The sequence below is a fragment of the Lissotriton vulgaris genome, chromosome 7 (genome assembly GCF_964263255.1).
Source record: "Lissotriton vulgaris chromosome 7, aLisVul1.2, whole genome shotgun sequence".
NCBI lineage: Eukaryota > Metazoa > Chordata > Amphibia > Caudata > Salamandridae > Lissotriton > Lissotriton vulgaris.
Window position 1 is genome coordinate 756,448,868 of NC_141695.1, and position 27,826 is coordinate 756,476,693.

The window sequence follows — 27,826 nt, forward strand, 5'->3', positions numbered from 1 at the left end:
CGTGAGGAATAGGTGGGTTTGTCAGAGAATATTGTGAAAACTGGCATGAGAATATGTGATTTGAACACAAGGAGGGGCATATTGAAATTGACCTGGCACACACTGACATTGGTTCTGATGGTATTGTGTGTTTGCATTCACATTACAATATTGTAGTCACAAGGTACATGGTATTAGCTACACTCCGCTTCTACTTTTGCACAAAATCATTTACCTACCTTATACTTGGTGTTTTGTGTCATGAACGGGACTGTGTGAAACCTAATTGCCTAATTTTTTGCTCTTGAGAAATAATCATCTTGGGTATTCACAAAATATTACAATATTTCATAGTAGCCCTTTAAAACTACCGTAAAAACCTGTTTTGCCGAATAGGGAGTAGCAGATAACATTAGATATCTGGATTCCAATACATTATTAGTTTTTGGCTTGAACATGAAAATATATGGGCCATAACTCATGTTAAGTTTTAATAAATGTTTTCACTCTTCGTTGGAGTAGTATGCCATCATGTTGTAAAACATTTATTTAGTGCTTAGCTGACACGTGTTTCAACTGCTCTGGCATATATGCGCGAGGGTTCCTCAAGGCTGTAAGCAGAATGTTTCTTACCATGACATCTAAACCTAATACTTAGATATATACACGATTAGTGAAGCATAGTGTACTAAACAAGTTAACTCTTTCCCCTCTGCCACATTAATGACATCAAGTAAAACTGAAAATATAACTGAAGCTGAGTGGAGGGTTCTGTGCAGACAGACTTTTTTCTCCATGGTGAAAACATTTTCCCAGTGAAGAAAGCCCTTCCCCCTACACCAAATGTGCACGTTTTCTGTTCCGCCTTCCACATTGGTAAGGGCATTACTATCACAAACATATGTGCGTTTCCCAACTTACAGGACAGAGCACATTTCGGAACTCTCTGCTGCTACCCTTTGAATGCATTTATGCCCACCAGGAATCTTTGTGAATGCCTGGCACACACACAAAAGAGGTGAATTCGGCCAGAAACTTCCGTTTACGACCAAATCTGCCTTCGTGTTTTGCAAAAAACGTGCAGGTAGTGAATAAGTCACAATCCCTTTTGAAAATGCTAGGCAAAGGTACTGTTCTCAGTAATTCTATTCTTAGCCTGTGCTTAGCTCTTAGGCCATCGGAGCCTAAATATCTGGTATGCCGGTTTGTAAATGAGAAACATCTCGGATCACAATAGTCTGTTGTCGTTTATCGGTCTATTGGAAAAGCACTGGGGGAAATGAGAATTGAGGCCAATCCACTTAAGTGGACGAATATATTAAGTGGCAGTGGTGGCATAAAAGCTCCCATACCGATTATGCCGTTCTCTAGGTAGGTTCATATTTGGTCTCTCAGATGCGAGTCCGAAACAATGGTTCTATAGAATGTGTGGCATGTTTTCTTTAATGCACCATTACAAAATGTAACACTTCGGAATATATGCTCAGCTGGTCATATCCTGCTCTCTCCTCCCCTAGTTCCTCTCCGCCTTCTCCTTGTGTTCCTGGAGCATATAAAGGGAAAGGATCTGGCCAGGTTGCTCAGTTGCTGGCAGTGGAGCCTGAACAACTTTGAGCTAGTCCCAGCTTTCATGGTAGACTGAATTGAGTGCACATTATCTCCCTCTGTCTCGGTGCAATGATCTAAAAAAATGTGAAGCACTTAGAAAATGCAAAGTGTTATTACGCACTGTGCAAATACCTGACATTTACATTTGTTATCGATGTTTTTCATTTTTACAAGTGAAAGGCCGTGTTTAAGCGAGAATAAAATAGCCGACTTCTTTTTGCGGCTCTCTCAGCTGGACTTAAACGTAGAGACCCATGTGTAATTGGCATATACGCAGAGTTCATAAGGGGTATGGGAGAGTCTGGGAGGCTCGGAGCATGTGGCTAGCACACTTCTGTCATTGGCATATACGCAGAGTTCATAAGGGGTATGGGAGAGTCTGGGAGGCTCGGAGCATGTGGCTAGCACACTTCTGTAATTGGCATATACGCAGAGTTCATAAGGGGTATGGGAGAGTCTGGGAGGGTCGGAGTATGTGGCTAGCACACTTCTGTCATTGGCATATATGCAGAGTTCATAAGGGGTATGGGAGAGTCTGGGAGGCTCGGAGCATGTGGCTAGCACACTTCTGTCATTGGCATATATGCAGAGTTCATAAGGGGTATGGGAGAGTCTGGGAGGGTCGGAGCATGTGGCTAGCACACTTCTGTAATTGGCATATACGCAGAGTTCATAAGGGGTATGGGAGAGTCTGGGAGGCTCGGAGCATGTGGCTAGCACACTTCTGTAATTGGCATATATGTAGAGTTCATAAGGGGTATGGGAGAGTCTGGGAGGCTCGGAGCATGTGGCTAGCACACTTCTGTAATTGGCATATACGCAGAGTTCATAAGGGGTATGGGAGAGGCTGGGAGGCTCGGAGCATGTGGCTAGCACACTTCTGTAATTGGCATATATGCAGAGTTCATAAGGGGTATGGGAGAGTCTGGGAGGCTCGGAGCATGTGGCTAGCGTACTTCTGTAATTGGCATATATGCAGAGTTCATAAGGGGTATGGGAGAGTCTGGGAGGCTCGGAGCATGTGGCTAGCACACTTCTGTAATTGGCATATATGCAGAGTTCATAAGGGGTATGGGAGAGTCTGGGAGCCTCGGAGCATGTGGCTAGCACACTTCTGTAATTGGCATATACGCAGAGTTCATAAGGGGTATGGTAGAGTCTGGGAGGCTCGGAGCATGTGGCTAGCGTACTTCTGTAATTGGCATATACGCAGAGTTCATAAGGGGTATGGGAGAGTCTGGGAGGCTCGGAGCATGTGGCTAGCACACTTCTGTAATTGGCATATATGCAGAGTTCATAAGGGGTATGGGAGAGTCTGGGAGGCTCGGAGCATGTGGCTGCACACTTCTGTAATTGGCATATATGCAGAGTTCATAAGGGGTATGGGAGAGTCTGGGAGGCTCGGAGCATGTGGCTAGCACACTTCTGTAATTGGCATATACGCAGAGTTCATAAGGGGTATGGGAGAGTCTGGGAGGCTCGGAGCATGTGGCTAGCACACTTCTGTCATTGGCATATATGCAGAGTTCATAAGGGGTATGGGAGAGTCTGGGAGGGTCGGAGCATGTGGCTAGCACACTTCTGTAATTGGCATATATGCAGAGTTCATAAGGGGTATGGGAGAGTCTGGGAGCCTCGGAGCATGTGGCTAGCACACTTCTGTCATTGGCATATATGCAGAGTTCATAAGGGGTATGGGAGAGTCTGGGAGGGTCGGAGCATGTGGCTAGCACACTTCTGTAATTGGCATATATGCAGAGTTCATAAGGGGTATGGGAGAGTCTGGGAGGCTCGGAGCATGTGGCTAGCACACTTCTGTAATTGGCATATATGCAGAGTTCATAAGGGGTATGGGAGAGTCTGGGAGGCTCGGAGCATGTGGCTAGCACACTTCTGTCATTGGCATATATGCAGAGTTCATAAGGGGTATGGGAGAGTCTCGGAGGATGTGGCTAGCAGACTTCTGTAATTGGCATATATGCAGAGTTCATAAGGGGTATGGGAGAGTCTGGGAGGCTCGGAGCATGTGGCTAGCGTACTTCTGTAATTGGCATATACGCAGAGTTCATAAGGGGTATGGGAGAGTCTGGGAGGCTCGGAGCATGTGGCTAGCGTACTTCTGTAATTGGCATATACGCAGAGTTCATAAGGGGTATGGGAGAGTCTGGGAGGCTCGGAGCATGTGGCTAGCACACTTCTGTAATTGGCATATATGCAGAGTTCATAAGGGGTATGGGAGAGTCTGGGAGGCTCGGAGCATGTGGCTAGCACACTTCTGTAATTGGCATATACGCAGAGTTCATAAGGGGTATGGGAGGGTCTTGGAGGGTCGGAGCATGTGGCTAGCACACTTCTGTAATTGGCATATACGCAGAGTTCATAAGGGGTATGGGAGAGTCTGGGAGGCTCGGAGCATGTGGCTTGCACACTTCTGTAATTGGCATATACGCAGAGTTCATAAGGGGTATGGGAGAGTCTGGGAGGCTCGGAGCATGTGGCTAGCACACTTCTGTAATTGGCATATATGCAGAGTTCATAAGGGGTATGGGAGAGTCTGGGAGCATGTGGCTAGCACACTTCTGTAATTGGCATATACGCAGAGTTCATAAGGGGTATGGGAGAGTCTGGGAGGCTCGGAGCATGTGGCTAGCACACTTCTGTAATTGGCATATACGCAGAGTTCATAAGGGGTATGGGAGAGTCTGGGAGGCTCGGAGCATGTGGCTAGCACACTACTGTAATTGGCATATACGCAGAGTTCATAAGGGGTATGGGAGAGTCTGGGAGGCTCGGAGCATGTGGCTAGCACACTTCTGTAATTGGCATATACGCAGAGTTCATAAGGGGTATGTGAGAGTCTGGGAGGCTCGGAGCATGTGGCTAGCACACTTCTGTAATTGGCATATACGCAGAGTTCATAAGGGGTATGGGAGAGTCTGGGAGGGTCGGAGCATGTGGCTAGCACACTTCTGTAATTGGCATATACGCAGAGTTCATAAGGGGTATGGGAGAGTCTGGGAGGCTCGGAGCATGTGGCTAGCACACTTCTGTAATTGGCATATACGCAGAGTTCATAAGGGGTACCGAAGGCAAACTAAAAACCTTGAAGCCCTGCCAAAAGGCAAACCAAAATAATTGCATGCCGTTTTCAAAGCGCTCAATTTGGGCAGCTGCATTAATTAGTTTCTTTTACATAACACAGGCGTGCACGCAGTTTGGATAAATCCTTATGTATTATGTATCGTGCATGAGCTGAAGCTAGTCTCAGACTACATACAATATAAAACAAGCATTTGCAATGCAATGGTCTCGGCATCATTAAAGGTAGAGCTATTGGCATTGCTCATGACATTTTTTTTTCTTTAAATCAAAAGATTCTGCACTCACTACTCTGCACTCACTACTCTGCACTCACTACTCTGCACTCACTACTCTGCACTCACTACTCTGCACTCACTACTCTGCACTCACTACTCTGCACTCACTACTCTGCACTCACTACTCTGCACTCACTACTCTGCACTCACTACTCTGCACTCACTACTCTGCACTCACTACTCTGCACTCACTACACTCACTACTCTGCACTCACTACTCTGCACTCACTACTCTGCACTCACTACTCTGCACTCACTACTCTGCACTCACTACTCTGCACTCACTACTCTGCACTCACTACTCTGCACTCACTACTCTGCACTCACTTCTCTGCACTCACTACTCTGCACTCACTACTCTGCAGTCAGCACTCTGCAGTCAGCACTCTGCAGTCAGCACTCTGCAGTCAGCACTCTGCAGTCAGCACTCTGCACTCACTACTCTGCACTCTGCACTCACTACTCTGCACTCACTACTCTGCACTCACTACTCTGCACTCACTACTCTGCACTCACTACTCTGCACTCACTACTCTGCACTCACTACTCTGCAGTCAGCACTCTGCAGTCAGCACTCTGCAGTCAGCACTCTGCACTCACTACTCTGCACTCTGCACTCACTACTCAGCACTCACTACTCAGCACTCAGCACTCTGCACTCAGCACTCTGCACTCACTACTCTGCACTCACTACTCTGCACTCACTACTCTGCACTCAGCACTCTGCACTCACTACTCTGCACTCACTACTCTGCACTCACTACTCTGCACTCACTACTCTGCACTCACTACTCTGCACTCACTACTCTGCACTCACTACTCTGCACTCACTACTCTGCACTCACTACTCTGCACTCACTACTCTGCACTCACTACTCTGCACTCACTACTCTGCACTCACTACTCTGCACTCAGCACTCTGCACTCACTACTCTGCACTCACTACTCTGCACTCACTACTCTGCACTCACTACTCTGCACTCACTACTCTGCACTCACTACTCTGCACTCACTACTCTGCACTCAGCACTCTGCACTCACTGCACTCACTACTCTGCACTCACTACTCTGCACTCACTACTCTGCACTCACTACTCTGCACTCACTACTCTGCACTCACTACTCTGCACTCACTACTCTGCACTCACTACTCTGCACTCACTACTCTGCGCTCACTACTCTGCGCTCACTACTCTGCACTCACTACTCTGCACTCACTACTCTGCACTCACTACTCTGCACTCACTACTCTGCACTCACTACTCTGCACTCACTACTCTGCACTCACTACGCTGCACTCACTACTCTGCACTCACTACTCTGCACTCACTACTCTGCACTCACTACTCTGCACTCACTACTCTGCACTCACTACTCTGCACTCACTACTCTGCACTCAGCACTCTGCAGTCAGCACTCTGCACTCACTACTCTGCACTCTGCACTCACTACTCTGCACTCTGCACTCACTACTCAGCACTCACTACTCAGCACTCACTACTCAGCACTCATTACTCAGCACTCACTACTCAGCACTCACTACTCTGCACTCAGCACTCTGCACTCAGCACTCTGCACTCACTACTCTGCACTCACTACTCTGCACTCACTACTCTGCACTCACTACTCTGCACTCAGCACTCTGCAGTCAGCACTCTGCACTCACTACTCTGCACTCTGCACTCACTACTCTGCACTCTGCACTCACTACTCAGCACTCACTACTCAGCACTCACTACTCAGCACTCACTACTCAGCACTCACTACTCTGCACTCAGCACTCTGCACTCAGCACTCTGCACTCAGCACTCTGCACTCACTACTCTGCACTCACTACTCTGCACTCACTACTCTGCACTCACTACTCTGCACTCACTACTCTGCACTCACTACTCTGCACTCACTACTCTGCACTCACTACTCTGCACTCACTACTCTGCACTCACTACTCTGCACTCACTACTCTGCACTCACTACTCTGCACTCACTACTCTGCACTCACTACTCTGCACTCACTACTCTGCACTCACTACTCTGCACTCACTACTCTGCACTCACTACTCTGCACTCACTACTCTGCACTCACTACTCACTACTCTGCATTACCACTCAGCACTCACTACTCTGCACTTAGCACTCTGCACTCACCACTCTGCACTCACTACTCTGCACTCAGCACTCTGCACTCACTACTCTGCACTCACTACTCTGCACTCACTACTCTGCACTCACTACTCTGCACTCACTACTCTGCACTCACTACTCTGCACTCACTACTCTGCACTCACTACTCTGCACTCAGCACTTACTACTCTGCACTCAGCACTTACTACTCTGCACTCAGCATTTACTACTCTGTACTCAGCACTTACTACTCTGCACTCACTACTCTGCACTCACTACTCTGCACTCACTACTCTGCACTCACTACTCTGCACTCACTACTCTGCACTCAGCACTCTGCACTCACTACTCTGCACTCAGCACTCTGCACTCAGCACTCTGCACTCACTACTCACTACTCAGCACTCACTACTCTGCACTCACTACTCTGCACTCACTACTCTGCACTCACTACTCTGCACTCACTACTCTGCATTACCACTCTGCACTCACTACTCACTACTCTGCATTACCACTCTGCACGCACTCACCACTCTGCACTCACCACTCTGCACTCACCACTCTGCACTCACCACTCTGCACTCACCACTCTGCACTCACCACTCTGCACTCACCACTCTGCACTCACCACTCTGCACTCACCACTCTGCACTCACCACTCTGCACTCACCACTCTGCACTCACCACTCTGCACTCACCACTCCCTACTCTGCACTCACTACACCTGTCCCTTTAGTCTAACTAAATATAATCTCCGATACCAATATGCCCGTGGTTATTTAGTTGCTTAAAATCTGCAGTTAGAAGTATCCATTAAAAATATCCGTTTTAGGTGTTACTTACTAGACAGATGGCTGCTAAAAGTATTGATCCCAAATATTCCAACTGTATCAATTTCTCCACCCAGAGCAGCACTGCCCGCTCACCTCATGCCACTGGTGGCTTGGTTTGTTACTCAGCTTTTAAACTATTCCAGTAGAATGCACGATGGGATATTTGCAATCTAAAAAATGAACTCAATCATCACGCTGCTTCCCCCACTCAATTCTTTAATTTCTTAAATGTATTCTATAGATAAAGCAGTCCTTTTTGGCTCTTTTTCCGCCGCACTGGCAAAGCTAACAATGCATTTGTTAATGTAAAATTGAGTTTGTACATGGGGCGCATGTAAACTGCATTTGTGAATGCCTTTATATGCATTGACCCTTTAAACCCGACCTACTGACTTTGCCAATGCAAACCGAGCCGACACCGGCCCAGCAGACAGACGAGCTGCAGGCGAAACCTATCGTGGGGCGGGACTGAGAAAACGAAACCTATCGTGGGGCGGGACTTTCGTTTTGTGAAGCCCGCGCCCACGGAGTGCCTGGAGGAGCACCGAGGGAGAGCCCCGCGGTCGGAGGCTGCACAAGTCCGGAGGGCCTTTGACCGGTGAGCGGAGCGGAGCGGAAGGGGGGAGCGGGGGGGGGAGGGAGGGGAGAATGCCTGTATGTCTGCGTGTCCGGCGGGGCGGGGAGAGAATGCCTGTATGTCTGCGTGTGTGTGTGCGACGGCGGAGGGGAGGGGTGGGGGGCGGGATGCGACGGCGGAGGGGTGGGGGGGGGTGCACGTGTGTGTGTGTGTATGCATGCGACGCCGGGGGTGGGTTCGCTGTATGTGTGGGTGCGTGCGTGCATGAGCGCTCGTGTGTGTGTCTGTCGCTGTTTCTGCGCATGCGCGTGTGGTGTTGCTGCTTCCCAGGAGACAGCAGCTGAGCGCGTTCGCGAGCGCGTGGCCAGCGGAAATCGCCTCCTTGAAGAGGCAATGCGCGTGGCCAAGGCTGTCTCCTGGGAAGCATAGTCCCTGACAAAAGATCTCCGGCGGAGACGCGCTTCCGCGCGTTGACGCCGAGACCTAAAAAGGAGTTGAAGACTCTCCTGTTCAGGCTTTAAGGATGATAGGATTACGGTGGCACTCAGATTCGTTCCTCTCTTCGATGCCTAAAACTGCACTGAGACACTCTGATGAGTAGCTGCGCAGTACAAGTATCCGTCATTCATTCATTTTTGTTGCATCAAAATCAAATTTGTTGCATTTCAGGAAATCTCTAAAAACGCTCCTGTTTAGGGAAGCCTTAAGTACTGTCTAGTGCTACGGCCCCTGCATCTTCTTCCTCAGTACCTTGCTGTTGCTATTTCTTTCTGTCATAAGCGCATAGAGACCTGACGGTGAGTTGGCGCTTTATAAGCTTCAGTTAACAATAACAATAACAATTTGTGATGCCATGGTCATCGAGCTGTAAAGTGTTCCCATATAAAGTGAGACTCTGAACCATAGTAGTTCTCATCACACCATGCTTAACTAGGACTGCTCCTCGTTGCCTCTTTCTGTCTTGTGCTGACTTCTGAGTGAGTATATGGCACCTCATTCATCTTCTTGCTGTTTTATCTCACAGGTGCTCTTTGGATTACTGGCTGATGCTGAGAGCCCATACACAAGCCGTAGTTCCACTTTCAGCTCCCAGGAGCCTCACAACATCCTTCCGCTGGCATCCAGTCAGATTCGGTAAGGTGCTTTCACTTTTTGAATGGCCACAGCAGCAAAGACAAAATCCTTGCTCCTTCACACGCGATTGCTTCACGTCCACATTTTACTACTGACTAAGATAACCTTCTCTTTTCTCCCTAAAACTGTTTCAGGTTTGGACTCCTTCCACTGAGTATGTCCAGCTCCCGAAAGGCTAAGTCCACGGCTGGACTCTCACAGGGGCCTCAGACACAGGTGGGTAGAATAAAGTGCAGTGTTACATTTCCTAGAATGCTTCTGTTCCATGTACAGCTTTGAAAATATATTGTTACTCCCTTCCACCACACATTTGTAAATCTGTGCCTAACTCTTCTTACATTATAGGATATGTATAATGCACATCTGCCAATAGTATGACTCGTATCGCTGTGGTCTGTTGCAATGTGCATTTTCATATCGTTCTGGGTTTTATCTGCACTGAAGTCTGGTTTGAGGTGGATGATGTTTCCTAGTTGCTGAAGGTAGGTTGTGGACGTCCACCATTAAAAGTTGTTGGCTTTGATTGTGTTGCATATTAAACAAACCTTGGCAAAGCAAATAGGTCTCTCGAATGGCAAAGCTACTGGCGTTGCCAATGTGCTTAGTCATGTTCTGCACCTGCATTCCTAAAAGTGGGGTCACAGACAGTGGCATAGAGGATAGTGGAGTGTTGTAGGGAGGAGTGGACTGTCATAGAGTGGAGTTTAGAGTATTGTGGAGTATCGTGTAGTAGAGGGGCTTAGATTGAAGGATTGTAGAGTGTCGTGGCGAGGGAGATAGAGTTAAGTTGGAAAGAGTTGAGTGTGGCTTGTCGTACAGCAGAGTGCCTCAGTATAGAGAGGAGGAAAGTGTCGTAGAATCAAAGGGCGTGGAGTGGAATGTCCTAGGGGAGTGGGATAGAGTGGAGTGGGGCAGCGTAGAGTGGAGTAAAGTGTTGTAGAGAAGCATGTCAGAGTAGAGTGAAGGGGTGGAGATTGGAGTGGAATGGAGTGGCGGGTCGTGGAGTAAAGTGTCGTAGAGTGCAGTGGCACAGCTTTTGGTAGGATGGCGTGGAGGGCGGAGAGGCATAGTATATAATAAAGTGGCATAGAGTGTTGCAGAGTGGCATAGAGTGGAGTGACAGTCAAAGGGGGTAGAGTGGAGTGTCGTGAAGCGGAGTGGCGTAGATTGGAGTAAAGTGTCATAAAGTGCTGTAGCATGGAAAGTCGTAGAGTGGAGTAATGTGGTGTGGATTGTCATAGAGAGGCATCGAGTATCATAGAATGGCATAGTGTCGTAGAGGTGGGTTGGCCTAAACTGTAGTGCTGTGGAGTGGCATGTAGTGGCTTAGAGTAGGGTGATGAAAAATTGAGTTGTGTATAGTAGACTGGGAGAGCACTGCCATTAAAGACAACACGTTTTCAATTGAAATGACCATTAAATCTCCACAGACTTACAGTTTTACTGATTAAAACTATAATGGGTGGAAATTGCATCAAGTAGTGTCATTATTTGTTGTAATCATTTTAACATTTTTGTTTCCAGCACACTTCAGAATTACAAAAAAAAGTGCTTCATATCAGCTTTTCTAATTCTGAAATATTTGCACAGTTCAGTTACAGACATTTAAATTTTGTTGTGTGCTAGAAAAAACCTTTCCTTTCACACCCCGAGATTGTCAGATGAATCCTTTCACTTTGAAGTCAGAGAAAGTAGTATAAACACTCTGCTTCCTCGGAAGACAGAGCCTTACATTGGGCCTGTCTTTGAATGCACAGCAAATGTGACAAGACAAGATAAGAACAAGATTTAAAGGCCTATTTACAGAAATTGAGCACTCATGGAAGAATATAGTAAACCGGCTATGTTCAACGGGTTGGCCAAAGACCTGCTGGACTGCCTAAAACAAATAGAAAGCAAGCAAATGTGAGTTACAAATCACAAAACCAATGGTAAGCAACGGGCAGAATACATTCTTAGGTCAGCTTTTAGAATGTACCCAAGAAGTCTATAGCAACCAGACTGCTGTGCTGCCTGTTAGGCTTTGACCTAATAAAGCAGATATACTGCCTTCGTCACAAGTGTTTCATAAGAAACTGATCAGAAGTAGGACATCCGAAATACCTTTTCCTAGTGAGCCTGTAGGCGTATCACCATAATTGATTCAGGTCCACTATAATGAGCTCAAGCTTTCTCACAAGGCTACCATCTGGCATACAGTCATACATTACAAATCGGTATAAAGTTACAGTGACAAAGCAAAATACTTGATCTCCTGAGGGGGCCCAGTAAGGACTCTCACAGGGTAAATATTCTATACCCACAGTTTGTTATAGAGCGTACCCAATACCAAAAACACTTTCCTACTACAATCACCAGTGAGATTGTTCCATGTAACAAAATACTGGTCTGTAGTCTTTAATACAGAATAATAATAATTCATGCCTATTGACTTTAACATATGATTTACCCAATCAATATGTCAGGCCTACTGCTTTATCGTAAGTTTTGTTTGTGTATAATAAGCACTCAGGACCATAACTGTTATCATTGGCTTGTCACCATGCCCATCTCCAACCTACTGTGGTGGTCGTAGGCTTTCCCACAAGACAATGCAATCTTCTGGTATTTCATAATAAAATTACAAATATCAACAAAATTACAGTTGTCAAAACTATATAATCACTCCTAGTGGAGCTTAGTAAGTAATAACATAGTGCAAATCTTCTATCCCAATGGTTTGTTCGGGTGGGGTCACCAACAACAAAACCTTTGCCTACTATGGCAACCTGTGAGATTACAGGTTACAAAATACTGGTCTGCAGCCTCTGATTAAGCATTATAACAATTCATTGTCAGAGGCCCTTTGACTATAACAAATACTTTTCACAGTAAGTTAGCCAGGCCTACTGCCTTGTCATAACTTTTCATAATAAACAGCCCAGACCCATGGGTTATGACATAAATGTTTCTGGTGCACCAATCATGCCCTCTGGTATTATTCTTGGCTTGTCACAATAGCCATGTCGGGCCTACTGCACAGATCCTAATATTTCTCACAAGAGAACCACCACAGGCATAGTTTTCAAATTAGTAACTTTTACAAAATTATAGGTGCAAATCGAAATGCGATTTCTCCTAAGAGGGACTAACAAGGATTCACATAGTAATAGTCTTCTACATTCACTGTTTAGCAGAGGAGATTACCAACACCAACCCCCTTGCCTACTCTGGTAATCTTTGTGGTTCCATGTAACAAAATACCTTCCTAAAAGATTTTACAACCATCCATCCCTAAAAGCTTATTGCTTTTAGCATATATTTTCACAATAGGTAGGTTGGGCCTACTTGCTTTGTCATACTGTTTCATAACAAACAGATCAAACCTATGGAATCTGTCACATCTTTCCCAATTAACTGATAAGGTCTTTAGCCTTTGGTATTTGCTTGACAAAATAACCAACACGGGTCTATTTACAGACAACCATCTTGCTTACAGTTATGAAGTTACAAATGTGGAAAACGATATACCACCCATCTCAATGGGTCCTAACAAGAATCCTCACCGTCAAAACCTCTGGGTTTGTCAGAGGAAGGACCCCAACATGTAGATGGATTCTATACCTTCTCTTATTAGTACTCTGAAAGTTCTATTTTGTTGATCATATAAGGTCTGGTGATAGCTTTGCTGTCAAATCAGGCCTAAAAAGTGATGGACGTATATGCTTGAGCCAAGGTTACTTTCGATATGGTAACTGCACTGGATAGCATTGTGTTATAAGTTTTAGCACATCAATTCCATTATAGAAAGGGCACAGCCATATGCAAATCCCTGCTATCCCTTACCTATAGATCAATCTAAACTGAACTAATGAGGCTAGCCCTTCCACAGTGCATTGATGAAAATACACATATTTTCCTATTCATACTTGTACTAATAGCTCCTGAACGTAAGCTCTTATCAAAAATGATTTCCATATGACCCTCCCGAGAGGCTTCCAACAGCAGCAGATAACCATAGCAAGTCAATGTTCTGCCTAGTGTAGAGAACCCATTGTGTCTGTGCTCTATTGGATTAAAGGGTCACAACAGTAACCTTTGGCTGAGAGCTGTTCTGTCTACCAGAAATGCTTTTGTTCAAAACAGTCCTTGACCCAAATAACTCTCGTCCCATCTTGATCAGTGTCATTGTGCATTTTCATAGTGTCTATTGAGACCTCCGCTATAATGCCTCGAGTATTAGTGGTGCTGGATGTTGAGGGACTAAGGCAGCAGTCCGAAGTTAAAACTTACAGCTCTTTTTGCATTGTTATGTCATGGTGATCATGTACCTTTACAGAAAACCTTTGAGAAATAATAGATGCCTTCCTTAAGTACCTGACCATTCAGGGAACCCGATCTCAAAGACAGAAACTGTAGTTCATCAACATGGGTATAGGGACGATCCTTCTAGCCCTCCAGTCATTCCAAACGTCAATAACTTTTGAGACAGTCTTGGTAACACACAAAAAATGCTTTATCTGAGTTAAAAAAAAAAAGGAGGAACAAACGTTGAGAAACTTTCAAACTAAGCCCAGTTTTGCACTATCTTCTGGTGCAGGGTCTGGGAAAAGACCTTAAGTTTCCTATGTTCTCTAGACTTGCACTAATGCTAATGAGATCTAGAGAAAGTCCTATTGTTGTTTCTATCTGCTTTTATGAAATGGGTGCACCACCTCAACAAAGGAAGACAATAGGAGGATCAGCTCAAGATATTCACTTTTGCTCCTGTGACTGATCCAGTGGAGAGGACATGCTGGACCCCAAAGTGACAGACCGAAATACTGCTAGCCCCCACAGTGATGGTTCTGTCTGAATAGCACTGTGCCTTGTAACCATTTAACCCTTTTTGTTGCTCTTCCTTTGACACTGCCTGATACTTTCTGCTTGTGTTGGCATCAAGAGAAAGCGACCAATCTCTGCCAAGGATTGCAAAACATCTGGAGCCATGCTTAGTTTGTGTTATTTCACAGCTGCTCCTAAATTTAGCGAGATTCAGCATCCAGCTGGCCTCTGCACCTATAGATACATAGCTAATGAACATGAAATCCAGCTACCAGCTTATGACCCAACTTTGTACAGATTACAATTTTCTCCTGTAGGTATCTTGATTCAGCATGCAGATGAGTCGCACTAGGATCCAAGGTTGTTGAAAATATGATTCTCTTGTCTGATTCCGGAGATGCTGGGTTTACAAGGTTCAGTGGCCCACTTCCCTTTCTAATGGACAGCCAGGACTTTAAGTGATGTTTCAGCCACAACCAGCAGAATGTATGATATTGCTAGTATTAGATCTGAAAGAAACACGTTATTGATAGATTCTTTACCTTAGAATTACCCCCAGGCGTCAGACTGGATCTGAAAGTTTTCGTCAGCAGTACCCCTGCGCCTCAGTAGGTGTCATCATGCTTCTCTGCGTACGTCATTGGAGTCGTAGTTGCCAAGAGGACGCCACTGGAGCTACTTGGACGCGCCCACGCGCGCTGACATCAGTTCTTTCTTTTTCTGCGCCAGCAAGCGCAGTCCCGCAGAAAGCGGTGACCCCAGTCACTTTTTGGCGGAGTTATTTTTGGGACTTTTGTCTCTGTTTTAAATCTTGTGCGGCTTGTCCCCGCAAGATGTCTGTGCTGGACCCGCACCATGAGTGTCTCTACTGCCTGGGGTGTGACCACGACTCCGAGTCGTGCCCCGACTGCCGGGCCATGGCTCCGAAAACTTTACGGGAGTGGTCCCAAAAGTTTTTATTTTTTTTATTTTTTTGTGTAAGACCTTTATTAATCACATAGCAGTTGACACAGCATGAGCCTACAACCCTGAGGCCGGCTCGCTACGTTAATATCATTGACCAACATTGTAAATGATTGTCACATATGAACATTACTTCAGTACCATGCAGAGCTCTGTCGTGTTTCTCATGTATGGCCAATAGCTGGTAAAAGAAATGAGTCTCACATTTTCTCATTTTATAACAAGAACAGTAGAACAATACCCCCCAACTTAGACCGTACAGTATAACCCTCACATGCCACACTTCAGTTGCGATGTCAGTTACAGTTCCCCCCAATGCCCGCCTCCACCCCTCACCTGCACCTGTGGTTACCCACCCACTCGTCTACTCAATTCAATCCAACGGTCGACTCTCCTCATCATCCTGTAGGGAAGCAAGATATTCTTCCAAATAACCCCAGATACTTTTCGGTCTGGACTTCACCGGCAATAACTCCTCATAAGTTTGTAGTTTGTCTCGGCAGACTGACATGTCATGCAACCATGTTTTCACCTTCGGCACCTTGCGACTGTGCCAGCATTGTGCCACCTGCCTCTTTGCCAACAATAATGCTATTGCACAGAACTTGCGCTTCAAAGCCCTGAACTGTGGTATTAATCCCAGCAAGCAGACTTTGGGCGTGCATTGCACCTCCTCCTCCAGCATAACAGATAATGTGGTAGTGACCTCCACCCAGTAACTCTCTATCTTGGCGCAGTCCCATGCCAAATGTGCAAAGTTCGCTCCCTCTCTGTTACACCTTTTGCATCTGTCTTCCTCCTGTAAACCGAATCGAAGCAGTTTCGAGGGTGTGTAATAAATTTGGTGAAGGAATTTAAAATGAATAATCCTCAGATTGCCGTTGGGTGTAAGTATCTGTGTCAGGGCGCAAGTGCTAGTCCATTCCTCATCTGTCAGTGGTGTGTCAAGTAGTGCATCCCACCGCCCCTTTGCCTTCAACGCATGCCCGGCTAGTTCTAATTGTGCAGCTGAATAAAGTCTAGATACCAGGTGTGATAAATCGTTAGTTGTGATCAATAATTGTAGTGGTGCAAAGCATTCAGGTTCCGAAGGGAACGTAGGGTAGTGTTCCCTCAATGCTCTAGTGAGTCTGAAATATGTAAAGCGAAACATGGATGTTTGGTTCTGAACATATCCCAGTTTGTCAAGGCCTACGAACTCGCCTCCCTGAAACACGTCCCCCATCCTGTCAATACCAGCTCTGCTCAGTAGGGACATTCCGACACCCTCCCCAGTGACTGACAGCTCCTGATGATGGTGTAGCAACATGGCCGGCGCATACAGTGGGGTCTTATGAGCCAGTTGCCCTAGTCTGTGCCAGGCTTTGACCGTCGTGTCCACTGTGTTAATATCCCTAGCATGTAGCGGGGGACGGGTATGTGAGATTATTGCTGTGAGGGGAACAGGATGCGCATCACTCTCTTCTATAGCTGCATGGGTGAGGTATGGAACCGCATGGTACCAATACGCCGCGTATTGCGCCTGCGCGCATAGGTAGTACAGGAGGAAATCAGGCACACTGAAACCACCCTGCGCAAGTGGGAGTGTAAGAGTCCGCAGATCTACACGGGCCTGTTTGCCCGCCCAAATCAGGGTCCTTACCAGGGAGTTTATTCGTCGGAATATAGCCTGCGGCGGTGTGATTGGAATGTTGTTAAACAGGTATAGCAGTTTGGGCAATACGTTCATTTTAACAACCGCTATCCTGTCGGCTAATGAGAGGGGCAAGTGTATCCAGCGCTGGATACTGTCCTCCAGTTTCGTGAGTACCACGCCGTAGTTCGCTCTCAGCACCTCTTCTGGATCTCTATGATACATGACCCCAAGGTATCTGATCGGTTCTTGTTGCCACTCTAGCGGGAAATCCACTTCGAAGGGGGATGTGGTGTCAGTGAGGGGTATTATAGAGGATTTGGCCCAATTTATAGCTAGGCCCGAGTGTCCCCCGAATCTGATGTATTCTCGGAGAAGTGCGTTTAAATGAGCCTCAGGGTCGCGGACATACAGTAACATATCGTCCGCGTACAATGATATGTGAAGCGGCCTGGCTATGAAGTGTAGCGCTGAATCCCTGTAGTTCTGCCGTATCAAACAGGCTAGAGGTTCCAGCGCTAACGCGAATAGTAGAGGCGAGAGCGGACAACCCTGCCTCGTCCCTCGCTCAATGGTAAATTGATCCGAAACGTATCCATTGATTCTGACCCTGGCCCGCGGTTCCGTGTAAAGCAGGGAGACCCACTGCACAAAGCGTTTAGGAAACCCCATTCTATTTAGGACGGTGGTCATATATCGCCATTCAATGGAGTGGTCCCAAAAGTTGCTGGAGGCCTGGGAGTCGGCTCCGCGGCGTTCAAGGGCCTGGTCCTGTGAGAGGTCAAGGGACCGGTTGCGGAACCGCCGCCACCACCACCGTTCGTCGAAGTCTTCGCACTCTGAGACGGGTAAGGCAAAGCACAAGAAGTCGAAGAAGTGTTATCGCTCTTAGCTTTCCCCTAGCCTGTCGCGTGACATGGCTGAGGGTGCGGGGGTGCCACCCCCGTGGCTCCGGCAGAGCCTGCGCAGTTGCCGACAGCCTACCCGCCCTTCCCAAGTTCGTCTGCGACTCCGGCCCAGCTACAGGACTTCTTTCAGCCATGGCCCGCCTTTTTGGCCCATCGGCCTTGCCAGAATGCCTTCGGGCCCCGCAGGTCCGACTGGAGTTCCTCGCCGGCCCCGACTTCGTCGACGACTATGACGCCGCGAGTCTCACATGGATCCATGCATGGATCCCAGCCGATGTCGGGTGGCCTCGTACGACCTCCATCGCCGTCTACGGCACCGCCACCGGCCGGCTCCAGGGCCGACGCTGTCCCCGGCTTACACCCAGACGTGGAGATGACACCTGACCGGTGTCGATCGACGCAGATACCGACGTCGATGGAGAATTTCTATCCCTTTCTCCATCCGCCTCACTCTTTTCCGTCTGCCCGGCAGGTTGGGAAGGACTGGGAGGGGTCTGAGGACCCTCTCGCAACCCAGTGCGAGTTAGACCCGGACTGGGAAGAGGATTTGGAGGATGCAGGTGACATGGATTTTACTCCAGAACCTGGCACACTGTCTCCTTCTACCGTGGCTATGGAGGAGGGTGGCATATATTCTGTGGTGTTGCGTAGAGCAGCCGAGGCGCTCCACCTTGAGCTCCCTATGGTGGCCGTCCAGACTAACCACCTGACAGAAGTGCTCCGGCCAGTGCCTTCCTCTAGGGAGCCACTGCTGCCCTTTACTGATGCACTTTCTGACGTTCTTTTGGGCACCTGGTCCAGGCCCAACACAGGGACTCATGTGAATAAGAACGTGGCCCAACGCCATCTCCCGGCCCTGGGCACCCCATGTTCCTCTCCCAACACTCAACCCTTGAGAGCTTGGTTGTCCAAGCCTCTGTGTCCCCAAACGCATTCCCTTCCGCACCTCCGGACAGGGAATCCAAGAAACTGGAACAGTTTGAGAAGAAACTGTTTACTTCCACCAGTTCAGGGCTGCGGCCTGTGAACACCACATGCCTCTTGGGCTGTTATTCCCATTTTGTGTGGGACACGGTTGCGCAGGTGCTGCATCAGTGTCCAGAGGAGGCTCGGACCGTGTTCTCCCAATCTATTGCTAGGGGGAGAGACGCAGCCAAGTGTACAATTCGTTGTGGCCTTAACATCGCTGACTCGCTGGGCATGGCGATTTCTGCAAATCTGGCGCTACGCCGCCACACCTGGCTGAGAACTGGCTTTTCCGGGGATGTCTAGAACACTGATGGACATGCCCTTTGATGGCACTCGCCTTTTCGGTGACAAGGCAGATAGTGCGTTGGAGCGTTTTAGGGACTCACGGGCTACAGCCAAGTCCTTAGGCCTTTCGGCCACGCACACTCCTTCCGCTTCTGCTTTTCGCTCCTTTCGTGGCCAAGCAGGGGGCGCCCAGACACGTTTGTTTCAGAGCCAAAGGCCTATGCAGCAACAGTCTCAGCATAGCCACGCACGTGGGACCCGCAGAGGTGGGTCACGGGGCCAGCGGGTGGGTCAGTCCACCACCTCCCCTGCCACCTCTGCCTCCAAACCTTCCTAGTCCAGTGTTTCAGGCCCACCAAACACCAGGGGGTGGCAGGATTCGCCATCACCTCCCCCACTGGCGCACCATCACTTCGGACAGGTGGGTTCTGCAGATAGTCCAACTGGGCTACTTCCTCCCCTTCGAGACTACTCCTCCAGCCATGCCACCTCAGTCCCACCGCATGTCGGGGCTACGCATGGCACTTGTTCAGCAGGAAGTTGCGACCCTCTTGGCCAAGGGGGCCATCGAGCGCGTTCCAACGCCAGAAGTAGGTTGTGGTTGTTACTCCCACTACTTCCTGGTTCCAAAGCAGGACAAGGGCATGCGTCCTATCTTAGACCTTTGGAACGTCAATCACTTCCTCCGTAAGGAGAAGTTCAAGATGCTCACACTTGCTCAGGTCTTGTGTGCCCTAGACCCGCAAGACTGGTTGGTAGCCTTGGACTTGCAGGACGTTTATTTTCATAACCCCATCCTGCGGCCCACCGGCTTTACCCGAGGTTCACAGTAGGCCACGAGCACTTTCAGTTCTCTGTGCACCCTTTTGGCCTTACCAGCGCCCCTCAGGTGTTCACAAAAGTGATGGCGGTGGTCGCAGCTCATCTGCGCAGATCAAGGGTGTCCGTCTTCCCCTATCTCGACGACTGGCTGTTGAAGGCGGGCTCGCCCCAGGCAGTCGTCTACCACCTACAGACTACGGCCAACCTCCTGCATTTGCTGGGGCTCTCTATCGCACCTGATTCCATCTCAGAAGCTCCTTTTCATCGGAGCGGTTCTTGACATGGCGCAATTTTGGGTATATCCTCCCGAACAGCGAGTCCAGGACATTCAGGCTATGAGTCTGATCTTTCGGCCCTTGTCCTGGGTTTCGGTCAGGATGACCATGAGGCTGCTGGGCTTTATTTCCTACTGCATCCTGCTGACCAATCATGCCAGATGGCATATGCGTGCTCTACAGTGGGACCCGAAGTTCCAGTGGGTGCAGCATCAAGGGGACTTGTCAGAGTATGTCCAGATCGCGGAGGGCACTGCGCAACAGTTGCAGTGGCCGCGAACCAGGGTTGAGTCGGCGGCAGATCCCTCGCCCTTCCCCAACTGGAGTACACAGTGGTGACGGATGCGTCCCTCCTGTGATGAGACGGCCACATGCGAGAGGCGGAGATCAGAGGCCTCTGGTCTCAGGCGGAGTCCAGGCTCTGTATCAACCTTCTGGAGCTCCGTGCTATCCTACTTTCACTGAAAGAATTCCTTCCCTCTTGTCAAAGGGAGAGTAGTGCAGGTGTTCACAGACAACACCACCGCCATGTGGTATTGCAACAAGCAAGGCGGGTGGGGTCGTGGACCCTATGTCACGAAGCTCTGCGTCTCTGGACATGGCTAGAACGTCAAGGCATTGCCTTGACGGTTTAACAATTGGCAGGTGCTTTGAACGCCAGGGCAGACCAACTCAGCCGCAGGTACATGATGGATCACGAATGGCGTCTTCACTTGGAGGTGGCTCAAGGTCTCTTTCAACAGTGGGGAGAGCCTTGGTTAGATCTATTCGCCATCGAAGAGAATGCGCAATGTCATCGCTTCTGCGTGTTGGAATTTCCAAGGCGGCACTCACTCTGCGACGCTTTTCGTCACTAGTGGAGCAGCTTTCTATTGTATGCCTATCCGCCTCTACCACTTCTACCCAGAGTGCTGAAGAAGATCAGGTGCGACCGGGCCCAAGTCATTCTTGTGGCCCCAGACTGGGCTCGAAGAGTGTGGTATCCCGAGCCTCTCAGTATGAGCATGGATCCCCCGATCAGACTGCCTCTACGGGAGGATCTTCTGTCGCAGCAGCAGGGGACGGTCCTCCACCCGAACCTGTCCAGCCTCCATCTACATGCGTAGAGATTGAGCGGCAACAGTTGATTTCTTTTGACTTGCCTCCTGAAGTCTGTGATATCGTTCTGGCAGCCAGGCGTCCCTCCACTAAATCGGTATACGCCTGCAGGTGGAACAAATTTGTGGCATGGTGCACAGCATAGGCTGTGGATCACCTTTCTGCCCCTCTTTCAGAAGTACTTTTGTTCCTTCTTTCTCAAGCCCAGCAGGGCTCTGCTCTGGGCACTATTAAGGGATCTTTCTGCAATTTCGGCCTTCCTCAGGCTCTCTGATCAGCCCTCCTTTTCAAGTCCCCTGATGTAAATGGATTTCTCAAAGGCATTACTCACCTTTTCCCTCCTGTTCCATTTGTGATGCCACAGTGTGACTTGAATCTGGTTCTTACCTATTTGATGTGCGCTCCCTTTGAGCCACTTCACAACTGTCCTCTTCGTTTATTGACTTGAAGACTGCTTTCCTGGTTGCCATCACCACCTCTAGGCGCGTGAGTGAGCTCCAGGCTCTTTCCTGTATGCCTGCTTTTCTGTCAGTCCATCCCGACAAGGTTGTGCTTCGCACTCGTCCTTCCTTCTTGACAAAGTTTGTCACTGCCTTCCACATCTGGTAAACTATCACCTTGCCCACTTTCTCTCCGCCTCCGCACCCTTCCAGAGAGGAAGAGAGGCTCCACTGTCTGGACCCAAAACGTGCACTCTCATTTTATCTGAATCGCACACTACAGTTCCGAGTGGATGGCCAGCTCTTTGTTGGCTCCGTGGCGTCCCGAAAGGCCGGACTGTACACAAGAGGAGTATCTCCCGCGGGGCTGTCTCGTGTATCAAGGCCTTTTATTCTCTGGCTAATAAGGAACCTCTGGTGGGATTGCGCACCCATTCTACCAGGGCGACAGCAGCTACTACTGCATTGTGACATGGTGTCCCCCTGCAAGACATCGGTCAGGAAGCCAAGTGAGCCTCGCTGCACACTTTTACTAAGCATTATTGTCTTGACAGTCAAGTCCGGAGAGACGGCTTCTTTGGCCGTTCTGTTCTCCATGACTTGCTGGTGTGATCTTTGTTTGCAGATCCACCACCGGGGTTGGTATTGCATAGGTATCTATTCTAATGTGAGGAATCTATCACGAACTTGTTTCTTTCAGATGAACAAGTTACTTACCCTCGGTAACGACATATCTGCAAGAAACATTAGTTGGTGATAGATTCCTTACTGCCCCACCCATCCTCCCCGTTCTGCGAACTGATTTTCTAGGGTTATGGTCATCCCTTTCAGGGCCCTAGTTTCAATGCTCCAGTGGTCAGTATCTTGCATGGCTCTGCGTTCCTGGCTCGGAAAGTCGTGTACAGAGCTGACGTCAGTGCGCGTGGGCGTGTTTAAGTAGCTCCAGCGGCGTCATCTCGGCGACTACGACGCCAACGACGTACGCGAAGCCGCTTGACGACGAAAACTTTCCGGATCCAGTCTGACGCCTGGGGGTAATTTTAAGGTAAGGAATCTATCACTAACTAATGTTTCTTACAGATATATTGTTACCGAAGGTAAGTAACTTGTTCTTTGAAGCAAAAAGAACAGATGATAGATGGAATGCTGAACAATACAAACATTCACCCACAGTCACAGATTAATCCATCTTTTTTTTTTGTGCTCTCTCCGCCACCCCCGGTTTGGACCCAGCCATATGCAAATCCGTCTTGACCCTGCTCCTCATGGGAACGGTCCTGCCTGAACTGCCAGGGCAGATCCCCCACAAGACAGTGAGCATGGGACCCATGTCTGAGCATACTCTTCCTACTTAGGGTGACCAAAGCAAAAAGAGCAGATGATGGGTAAGCTGAACGATGCAAAAATTCACCCCCAGTAACAGATCTGGGTTTAATCCATAGTTTTTTTTGCTCACCAGGCCACCCCAATTTTGATCCAGCCGTATGCAAACCAGCGTTAACCCTGCTCATGGTAACCATCAAGCACAAACTGCCAGCCCAGGTACTCCCTGGACCGTAAAAAAGCATCCTGTGACCGAGTTATCACCCCTCATCAGCTAGGCTAGCTTGAATCTAGTGGCACAGTGAGCATGGCACCCATGTCTGGGCATACCCCCCCCCCCCCCCCCCCCCCCCACTTAGTGTGACAAAAGCAAAAAGAACAGACAGATGATGCCACTAGAATCAAGCTTTCCTGGCTGATGAGGGGTGATACCCCGAAGCTGGTCCTAGGATGTGCGTTTCCAGTTCTTCTTTTTTAATTATTAGTTTGAAGTCATCCTTAACCGGGCTAGTCCAGTATTCAGGAGTAACATTACATTTTTAGGCTGGTCCGATGGTGGACCATGCGGTAGTAGTCCCGGTAGTGGCAGTGCTACTTGACTACCACAGCAAGGTTTTAGTTGATGCTAGTGCTGCCAGGGACCGGGAGAACATAATCTTTTCACTCTTTCCATTGGGGACTGACATTAATCCAGTTAGATTCTGTTTTTATGAGTATTTGGATGTAGGCTTATTTTCTACGTGTTTTGTGATGCAAACCAAACGGATGGACCATAAAATCCAGACCTTATTCTGCCATCAGCGTCCATTTCACTGGGAGTCCTTCTGCAGGTCTCCTCCATGATCAAAACCTCTGGTACTGGTATGAAGGTTTGAGATGGAGCTATAGGATAACACTGTCTGATATTAGCTTGAGAGTAATAGCCCGACCAACCAGCAAGGGCTAAATTCTATATTCTAGTGTCTCTTGGATTTAACTATACTTCTAAGGTGTTTGGTACTATACCTTTTTTAAATTGTAGGAATTACTGGTCATTTGTATTTGTGTTGAACAGTACGCGCTCAACCAAGTCTGTCCAGGAGTGTTGGTGCAGATAAGGAAAATGGCGCAGAGAGAGAATATCTTCCAAGGAGCACACAGATTGCACAAGTTGAAAAAAACAGGATTATAACTCTGATCTTTTTTCCTATCACCAACAACATAAGCACTAAATTACATTTCCATTGCCCGTGTACAAGGTTTGTGCACTATTTGAGGCCACACATCATACAGACTGCAAGAGAGTCTACTAAAGTGAAGGTAAAAATGATATTGCTAAAGGGTAATCAAGCAACATGTTCGTTCCTTTGAATTATTTCTGTAGTCGTGTCAGGGCCTAATGAAGGTATTCTTTCCTTGTCTCAACCAATAGAGTTAGATGGATGCACACTGGCAGACCATTGGGCATCCATCTAACTTGGTTTATTCAGAGGATGTTAAAATATCTTTGTTAGCCACTTCTGTGACCTGTAAATTGTTTTTAAATATTTGTTAGCCACAGTAATTGCGTGAAAGGTTCTCAAATGTGTAAGTGGCTAGTCCAGTTGTTCAATTTTGTTTTTTGTTGATTCAGTTCCAGTTATTACAGTGACGTCTCATCGCACACATCTTGGAGATGTTCCGACTGGGTATTTTATTTTAACTTGTTTGTGTGGAGTGTGAGCTTGCTCTATACCAATATATTTTTAGTCCCCTGTAATACCTTTGGCAGCCAGCAGTGCTATGTATTTTTTCAAATATTGACAAAGGGGGCTTGCCCTGAGTCCTGAAGCCTTTGCTGGTGCTTTGGGAGTGGAATATGGTTGCTTCAAATGCAAAATAATAAAACCAGGAATTAAAATGTCATCATGCAAAGTATATTGCACGCTACTTGGTACTTACTTGCCTCATAGCTGGGTTATGGCTGTCAGATCTGAGAAATTGGCATAGTTATACAAATCGAGAAATGTTCCGAATAGTGTGGGTGCCTTCGAAACGCTAGTCGGGGTGAAGGGTCGTAGGATCACGTAGCAGTGCTTTGTTATCAAATTGATCGTAAAAGTTGCAGGAATGTTAGGCATGTTTAAGTAACGGGAAAGGCTGAAGAATTGGTTTTTTTGTGTTACATTTTTAATATCAGAAACTTGGGATCATTATTTTAAAAGATTCTATTTCCTACAAATGTTGTTCTCAACTTAAATGTTGTATTTTATTAACAGTGTTATAAAGCTTGGTTGGACCCCAAATGTATTAGTGCAATAAAAAAACAGGTAATGGGACACAACATTGCCAATGAACAGAGAGTTAGTACCTGAAGACAGTTGGGAAAGGTAAGGTTGAAGGCATCAGGGGGAACATTCATAATTCAGGCAGAGATTAGAAACGTCGTTTTTTAATTGTCTTTTTAAATACAGAAGGTTGGGTTTAGTTCCCAGGTGGGCAGTACGAGTTCCAGAATGCAGTTTCAACTTATTTTAGTGATACCTTGTGTAAATGCGATCAGTTGCATCTCAGCGCCTCCACCTCATAAAAAGGTCTTACATGTAAGTCTTTATTTAGCCATTAAAAACTTGTTTGTTATATGATCTTCATTTCTAGGGTATTGTTTGTTTTGGCAGGTGAAGTGAGTCAATTGTATATTTTCTGATGATCATACAGGTATGCAGTCACCCATACATTGTGAAACCTCCTTTGAAAAAAGCTACAAGAAGGAATCAGAATTTTTATTTTTTTGCAATGTGCTTAGAATTTTAAGGTTGTTGCCTCAACAGTATGTAGTGACCTCAAGTCTCGTGAAATCCCTAACTGCCTATTGTACAAAATGACGCTCCGCAATGAGGCAAAATCTGCTTGTGGCAGGCAAGATACATTTTGCAGCCAGAAAAGTTCGTTTGTTTTGTGCAACTTTTTAAGGTTTTACAAACCCTTGTTTGAGAGTCGGTGCTTGAGGGTTTGTAAACTTCTGGTCTGTGGATTGCAGATACCGTTCACGGTCTTGGGAAAGCAGGAGGGGCCTTTCGGCTTTCTGGGATGGTTAAGGGTCTCATTGGAGTGATACGGCGTTTGTCTAGAGACATTTTCAGAAGAGCTGCACTTGTGCTGGACTTGCTATCATTGTCCCAATTGGTCAATGGGCAAAAATGTACAAATGAGATACTGATATCATGGAAATGCTGAAAAAGGCAAAATGCTTAAGATTGGAGACTAAAAGGTTTGGTTGCATCCAAACTTAAAAGGATGGTTTGATTGACAAACTTATAACTCGCCCCTTGGTGCTTTTCTTCTGAAAATTTCCCAGAATCCAGTTTCTTGCATCACTGAGGAGTTTGCATGTGTTAAAGACGTGCTTGCTTCTTCATATAAAAATGTAGGTCTGGAAAGTCCGCTAATTGAACAATATGATTTTCTTTTTGAAACCTACAGGTTTCTCCTCCTGCTGTCTCTCGGACCGAAGAGACATTCCAACCAGGTTCCCTGTTCAAACAATTGGCCACACAAGACGAAGACATTTCATCAACGGCATCTCTCTTTAAACTAGGATGGCTTTCGAGCATGACCAAATGAGTCAGTGGACAGTGCACTCTCGGATCTATGCAATCTGCTGTTGAATGCAGAGGAAGAAGCTGCAGTGTGATTGTTTGTACTTTTTCTATGAAGACGGGATTTGCTTATTAAAAGTGTGACTTTGGATTGTGTTTGTAGATTACTCATTTATGCATTATTGAAATAACTGTATTGAAAACTGGAGTTTTAATCAATTTTGTTTTAAGGATAATGGTATAAGCGGAAATGGAGTGTTCCTGAGTTGGAGATGAGGAAGGAATGGTGCTGAAGTACTGCTGAATTCACAAAACCCAAACGAACAAGTTATTTACCTTCAGTAAAGCTTTTTCTGAATGATACTCCATCTATATGCAGATTCCTCACCTTGTCAATATCCCCAAGTAGAAGACTGGGTCCAAACACACAAAAAAAAAAGCAGTGTTTCCTGCAAGGCAGTAGGTGGCACCATGTGGCTCTGTGCCATTTCATTCCATCCAGGAAATGACAGAGTTGCATATAAGTGCCACCCATGTGTGCTTGCTTAATTTTCTTTTTTATGCTTATCCGCACCCTCACATGCGGAGCCCAATAGCAGATTGAAGCTCCCTCTGTGCAGATTTCTAAAATGGCGCCTCTTTAGGGGGAAAAAGAGACCATTCTACAGAATGGGGAGGTAGGAGAGTGGTGAGGGATTTGTAGTTGTATTATCCACCAGAGAGAAAATATTTTGCTCTTCCACTAATGGATACTTCAAATTGCAGATTCCTCACCTTTTCAATAGATAACAGAGCATTACCTCCCTCGTTGGTGGATCTATTGAATGGCTCATATCAAAAAGGCCTGCAGGACTGGATGGGCAAAATGCCTTGCCTGTCCCATTGGGCTGTCAAGGCAGTAGTGTTTGGTGAACATGTGCAATGATGCCTGTGTTGCAGACTGACAGATATACAGGAAAGGCACTTTGCATACCAGCGCAGTGGTAGTAACTCTTGTTCTGGTAGAATAAGCCCTCTAGCCTACTGGAGGCTTCTGCTTAGCCAATGCATAGTAGAGCTTAACACAAAGATCTATTGAGAGATGGGCCATCTCTGCACCTCCTTGCTCTTTTTTACAC

General features: G+C 47.3%; 1 protein-coding gene across 2 annotated transcripts in view; it reads left to right on the forward strand.

The window, feature by feature from the left end:
- The window catches only part of COG1 (component of oligomeric golgi complex 1), a 181,753-nt gene extending 154,894 nt beyond the window's left edge, over positions 1 to 26,859 (forward strand). The window contains exons 12-15 of one of the 2 annotated variants that reach the window (XM_086930984.1): positions 9,523 to 9,632; positions 9,767 to 9,848; positions 24,764 to 24,818; positions 26,593 to 26,859. In XM_086930984.1, coding sequence (XP_086787110.1) covers positions 9,523 to 9,632; positions 9,767 to 9,848; positions 24,764 to 24,781 — 210 coding nt within the window. In that variant the 3' untranslated portion in view covers positions 24,782 to 24,818; positions 26,593 to 26,859. The remainder of the gene's footprint in view (positions 1 to 9,522; positions 9,633 to 9,766; positions 9,849 to 24,763; positions 24,819 to 26,592) is intronic. The other variant, XM_086930983.1, reaches the window with a different exon arrangement.
- The last annotated feature ends 967 nt before the right edge of the window (positions 26,860 to 27,826 follow it).